The sequence below is a fragment of the Stenella coeruleoalba genome (genome assembly GCF_951394435.1).
Source record: "Stenella coeruleoalba genome assembly, chromosome: 11".
NCBI lineage: Eukaryota > Metazoa > Chordata > Mammalia > Artiodactyla > Delphinidae > Stenella > Stenella coeruleoalba.
This window is the reverse complement of record NC_137157.1, coordinates 58427737-58434247: the sequence shown is the minus strand read 5'-3', so window position 1 is coordinate 58434247 and position 6511 is coordinate 58427737. Positions and strand designations below refer to the sequence as shown.

General features: G+C 46.7%; 1 protein-coding gene across 1 annotated transcript; it reads left to right on the top strand.

Moving 5' to 3' along the window:
• Positions 1-3244: 3244 nt before the first annotated feature.
• On the top strand, positions 3245-6354 carry SPRYD4 (SPRY domain containing 4). Its single transcript, XM_079936374.1, has 2 exons — positions 3245-4152; positions 4520-6354. Exons 1-2 carry the CDS (start codon positions 4068-4070, stop codon positions 5056-5058), a joined length of 624 nt encoding a protein of 207 aa, XP_079792500.1. The 5' UTR covers positions 3245-4067; the 3' UTR covers positions 5059-6354.
• Positions 6355-6511: the final 157 nt, after the last annotated feature.

Sequence of the window (6511 nt, the reverse complement as noted above, 5' to 3'; positions counted from 1 at the left end):
GGGGATTCTTGGGGTCAGCACTCGGGATCACCCAGGACACACCCTAGTTCATCTTTGGCTTCTTTTCTGGCTAGTTCGTTCACTTTTTTGCTACCACTCTACTCTACTCTTGTATTTGGGGCTCTTTTCAAGGATTGCCAACGAAGTTTACTTCTAGATTCTCCACCTTTCTCTCTCTGGCCTTAAGTAAACATATAAACATTTTTGAAGTTTTTTCCACTAGGAACTGCAGAAATGGATAAAAGGGATTTGTAAAGTAAGAAACTTGGGGTAGTTACAGAGTTATTTTAAGTCTTACTGGCTTGTGGTAGTAAACATCCTGGAGTCTCATCTAGCTCTACACTTGATTTATCTCTTGGTTACTAACCATCAGCCTTTCAACCTATTTATATTCCTGGAGCTAGTGATCCTAAGTTTACTCCCCTCTTCAATAAAGAAGGCCCGATTTCTGTCCCATAGAGGTGCCATAGGAAGCATAATCCACACTACTAGGGATCAAGTGAGTCTATAAAGCTTAGGGACTCTTCAGGCAGAGCTACTGGTCTTGCTTCATTTCTCCACAGTGGGTCCCATGTGATTACCCACTACCTTTCTGAAGCTACTCCCTAGCCAGCCTGTAACACCAGGACCTAAAGAATAACCCAAGTTTGAGTTCCATAAAAACATCTACTGACCATACAGGATTGTACGAGGATCAGATGAGATATGCCCAAGCAATATACACAAGTTGGCTGCCTTAAAGTATAAATGAACTGATTCATGAACTAATCTGATATAAACATGATTTATGATTTAGTATCGACCACCCTCTCTAACAATTACAATGTGGTTGAACAGCGATATGGTCCTGAGGGGCTGGGTGGCCATCCATCTCTGCTTCTACCACGTGGAATCTCTATCCCAGCCTCATATTTAGAGTGCCAGGTCAGCATGTAACCCAACTCCATTGTGTGGACAGTTTCACTAGGACAAAGGCTGCAGCATAGCACAAGCTAGCAGCCCCTTTGGCTAGCTCCTGATGGCCCCCCTTCTCTCACTTTCTCTGGTTATGCTTTGCTGACTGCTGACTCCTGGCAAAGCCCAGAACAATCACCAAGCTCTGAGTGCATCATCCCTCTCCCACTCATAGCACTTAGAAAAGACCAGGGCCCCCACATGTTAGAAATGGGGTAATCCAAGAAATAAAGAGTAAACACACTGGCCTATCCTGTCCTTTCCTCCTTCACTACTTTCTTTCCTGTGGAGTCAGATACAACTCCAAGCCAGGCAGACCAATGCTCACTATGGGTCAGGTCCTGTTCCAAGCACTTTATATGTGTTATCTCAGATACTGGTATTCCCTTGGATTGCACCTTCAGTTTATTCCCTAATTACTCTAGTTTACATCCTCTCCTTGGATGACTTCATCTAAGTCATCTCCTCCCTTGAAATTTATATCCATATATCTATGGAATGGTTTACCTACTTGGGTATCCCACTGACCACAAATTCAGCCTGTCCAAAACTGAACTAATTATTTTCCCCCATCCAAACATGCTTTTCCTTCTGTATCCCCTCATTAAGTCAGAAACCTATGTATCAATTTTCCTTCCCCCATCCTCTCACTCCCATCTAACAGTCACCAAAGTTCTATCAGTTCTACCTCTTGGATAGCTGAACCCACACCATGTCCCACCTAACTCTAGTGGCCTTGGACCCTGCTTAACAGTTTCTAGTCTCATCCCCTCCAATTCATTCTCCATGCTGCTGCCAGCCTGACGTTTGTAAAAGTACCTGTAATTTGTCACTTCCCTGTGTTCCCTTCAACAGCTTGTGAATGTCTGAAAGACACTCTTATCAGGGCATACATGACTCTTCATCATCCAGCCTCAACTTTTCTAACTGCTCTCCTCATCTCCTTAGCATGAAACTCCAGCAATACTGTGCTCCTTGTTGTTCCTCAAACACCCACTCTGCTTCATAACCCAGTGCTTTAGTCTAAGCTGTTCCCTGTAACTTGAATGTCTCTTCCTCTTTCTTCTGTCAGGTAAAATTCTATCACTTCCTAATTATTATGCATGGAAATGTTAAAGAGTTAATTACTTGTTCATTAGCAACGAGGCAGGTAAATCATCAGAATGAGGGTGAGTTTATCAGATGGATAGTCAGTCTGTTAAAGTGAAATAATGCAAGCGATGACAGTTAAGACACTATACCCTGAGCAGGGAATAAAGTAATAGAGTTGTGTCTAAGTGACAGTGTAAGGAATGTGCAGTGATTGCTTCAGCTCTCAGGACCAAGTGGAACCGAGGGAGAAATCCTACAGAAACAGTCCTGGAACTCTTCTCTCATTACTACCAAAATGCAAAGTATTGACAGAGCAGGACTTTACTGAAGGAAATGTCGTCTTCACGCCTTTCCTCCCAGGATTGAAAAGAATAGAAACCTCTCTTCTCACATACTAAGTAGGATGAAAAGGCTGGACCAGGCTGACCCCTGGTGGAAAGAATGAGCTATTGCATGCAAGAATCAGCACAAAACTTCCTTTTTAAAATTTTTAAATTATTTTTAAAATATTTATTTATTTGGCAGCATCGGCTCTTAGCTGCGGCATGCAGGATCTTAGTTGCGGCCTGCGGAATCTTTCGTTGTGGCACGTGGGCTCTCTAGCTGCGGCACACGGCCTTAGTTGCCGCATGGCATGTGGGATCTTAGTTCCTTGACCAAGGATTACTCCCGTGTCCCCTGCATTGGAAGGCAGATTCTTAACCCCTGGACCACCAGGGAAGTCCCAAAACTGCTTCATTTATTCATTCAAAAATAGTGGACTGCCATGGTGGCGCAGTGGTTAAGAATCTACCTGCCAAAGCAGGGGACACGGGTTCGAGCTCTGGTCCGGGAAGATCCCACATGCCGCGGAGCCTGCTCGGCAACAAGAGAAGCCACTAAAAAGAGAAGCCCGCGCACCGCAACGAAGAGTAGCCCCCATTCACCACAACTAGATAATGCCCAAGCGTCCAGCAACGAAGACCCAACGCAGCCCAAAATAAATAAATTTATTAAAAAGAAAAAAAAATTCACAACCTAATGATGAGGTAGGTAGCTACCTCTTTAAATGTTCCCACAGCAGCACTGGGGAGAAGGTAAGACCAGTTAGAAAGCCAGTGCAGCAGTCCAGGGGAAAAATAATGTGATAGGGATTTAATAACAATCAGATATGTGAAGTGAGGGAAACAAGTGAAGGGCTTCCAGGTTTCTGGCCTGGGCAAAGGGCTGGTTGTGGGTTGCAGTTCACCAGTCTGTGTAGAAAAACGAAATTAGCTTTAGACATGTTAAATTTGAGGTGAATGGAGGACATTCAGGTAGAAATGTCCAATAAGCTTTTGGATATACAGATCTGGAACTCAGGAGAGAAATATGGAGTAGAGATTTTGAGAGTTCTCCAATAGGTGATAGTGGATTCTGCCTTCGGGGAGAAGGCATTAGATGAAATCTTAAGCAAACTCGGGTTCCTCCACCTGAGAAAACCAAATATTGAGTTAAACCTTCCATTGCCAGTCCTGAAAACACAAAACCAACACTTATTTATTAGAACAACTGCCACTTACCCAGTGACTGCTATTTGTCAAGATGTATCCTAGGTAATTCTCTCGTTTAATTTTTACTACGGTCTGACGGCTAGACATTTTTGTTTTACAAATAAGAACATTAAGGCTCACAGAAGTTAAGTGATTTGCCCAGTCACACAGAGGAGCCGGGTTCGAATAATACAATTATTGTTTAATTCTGAAATCTATACCTTTAACCATCTTGTTACCCCATCTTTCTAAACGTCCTATTTAGTTAAAACGTGAACAGCATTCCTCTCCGCGGAAAAATTGAATAAACTGTTCCGAACGCAACCAGAACAGAATTCACTAAAATGGCGGCTCCCTGCGGGGCGCTGGCTCTCTTACGTCATCACACTGCGCTGCTGCCTCTCGCGCACAAAGTGCCAGGAGAGCAGGCGGGCAGATGGAGGGGTCTCAGCCAGTGCGGAGGGGGGCGGGGCGGGGCGGGGGGCGTGCCCTGTTCATCCGTGGCGTAAGATGGCGCTGCCCTTTGGTCGTTCGCTGTGCCTGAGCCGTTGGGGAGCCAAACGATTGGGGGTTGCCGCCGTAGATGCCCGCAGAGGTAGGATTATATCATTTTACTCTCTTTTACTTCCAAAATAGTTTCCGTCTGTTATTCCTGGAGCCCGCTCGGAGAAACAACTCCAGCCCCTTCGACTCATTCCTCCTCCCCCACCGCGTTGGTCTTGAGATTCCAAACCTGGGACACTCTCTGGTTTCTTTAAATTCCAGGGCTTCCCCAGTCCGAGTTTTTCGGATCCTTGGGCTGCCCATACTAAAGCGCCCCCATTCTCTTACCCTCTTGACGTTCCGACTCTTCCGTGTTTCCTCGTGATCTCTTGACTGCCTGTTTCAGATCGGAATATGTACGTCACTGGTTCTAGAGTTCTAGCGTACGTCATTATCCAGCCTCTTTGCTCTGCCCGCAGGCGTCAGTTTCAAACTGGAAGAAAAGACCGCTCACAGCAGCCTGGCACTCTTCAAAGGTGACACAGGTGTCAAATACGGCATGGTGGGATTGGAGCCCACAAAATTGGCCCCGAATGTGGAGCGCTTCCGGGAGTGGGCAGTGGTGCTGGCAGACACAGCGGTTACCAGTGGCAGGCACTACTGGGAGGTGACAGTGAAGCGCTCCCAGCAATTCCGGATAGGAGTGGCAGACGTGGATATTTCCCGGGATAGCTGCATCGGTGTTGACGATCGTTCCTGGGTGTTCATCTATGCTCAGCGCAAGTGGCACACCATGTTGGCCAACGAGAAAGCCCCTATTGAGGGCATTGGGCAGCCAGAGAAGGTGGGGCTGCTGCTGGAGTATGAGGCCCAGAAGCTGAGTCTGGTGGATGTGAGCCGGGTTGCTGTGGTCCACACACTACAGACAGATTTCCGGGGTCCAGTGGTGCCTGCTTTTGCCCTTTGGGATGGAGAGCTGCTGACCCATTCGGGGCTTGAGGTGCCTGAAGGCCTCTAGTATGTCCATCACTGGAGTCCCTAATCACGCTCTTGGCCAGCCTCCTGATCCAAGTGTCTGAAACCTTTTAACTGTGCCCCAAGCAACTGCTAGCTCCCACAATTCAGTGATGGATCCTCTGTGCAATATCTGTCAGCTTCCTCTCCCCTACCTTGTGAAAGCTAGGCATACAGCTACCCTCTCCCCTCCCCCAGACTATTGCCAATTTCCTAGGCTACCATGAATGTACTTTCTCTGACTTGCTTCCTTCAGTCTCTCTGCCTCCCTGTGCCCAGGACTTTCTCAGACTGTATTCAGTCCTAGGGTCTTACTTTTCAGCTTTGTTTGAATTTATTCATCACTGTGCTACTTCTCCTTCCCTTTGCCCACATGTAACCTGTTTGTTTTGGGGGCTCTACCGAATCTCTCCAGAGTAAATCCTTTCTACCTCTGGCTGGAGGAGTGGTGCAGTGAATGACTTTGCCCTTTCTGTACAGCACGTACAGAGTCTGGGCTCTGGCTCCCTCAGGTAGTGCTTTATTGACTGTGTCAGAAGGAGAACAGAGCCCTCCTTGCCTAATACCTCAGTGTTACAGACTCTCAGCCCCAGACAGCTGCAGCTCTCCTCACCCTGAGTCCATCTGCCTTAATTTGCACACCTCTGACACTTGGTCAATCTGTTGCAATCATTGGACCAGTTACAACCATGACCAAAGGGGAAGAGACATGTGGGGATTAGTACTAGAAACTTTATTCTTGAGAAGTTCCATCTTCATTTCTGCTATAGTTGTAACTTGCAGAGGGAGGAGGGAGGCCTGAAGTCTTGCACAATCCATTTTGGGGCCTGTTCAGACCCAAGCACTTGTCCCCACTTAGAGCAGAATACACTTAGCCTAAAGCAGTATTTGGGATTGAAGAGAACCTAGTGGCGTGAGTATATATGTGAAATATGTATTCTTTGGGCTCTGTATGACCCTGTGGTTCCATCTTACTCTACCTTTATGATGGTGATGCAGCTGGATGGCCCTGGGGGAGAAAGAGAAGGACTGGGTCTAGCAAAAATAATAATTTGTGTAATTAAAGTTTATTTGAGCACAAAATACTTCCTCTGTCTATAAAATTGCTGTTAGCAGTAGCAGCACCTCCTGGTCAAGGGGGGCAGATCTCTCCAGACGACTAAAGCCTGGTGCATAGCTCCTCTCTTTCTCTGTGGATATATACATGTGCGTGGTGGCTAGAGCCCCTTACCAGAGTATCTCTCTCTCATAATGGCTTCTTCAGAGAGAGGAAGAGGGGACCTGCGTGAAGACCTGGGATGATCTGGAGTGGGCTAAGCCATTAGGCTGTCCCTTAAAGAAGCCCACAATCTTCATGGATAGCTCTACTGCAGGAGTCCACAAAGGCACTTCTCTATACTCTGTCTGCCAAGGGAATGGGGTATTTTGACTCTCACTGAAAGCACTGCCCCCCCCGC

What these genes read in the sequence shown, in the direction of transcription:
- SPRYD4 (XM_079936374.1), top strand. Translation starts at nt 4,068, where the DNA reads ATGGCGCTGCCCTTTGGTCGTTCGCTGTGCCTGAGCCGTTGGGGAGCC. An exon ending in CGCCGTAGATGCCCGCAGAG is followed by an intron (nt 4,153 to 4,519) that starts GTAGGATTATAT and finishes CTCTGCCCGCAG; the next exon opens with GCGTCAGTTTCAAACTGGAA.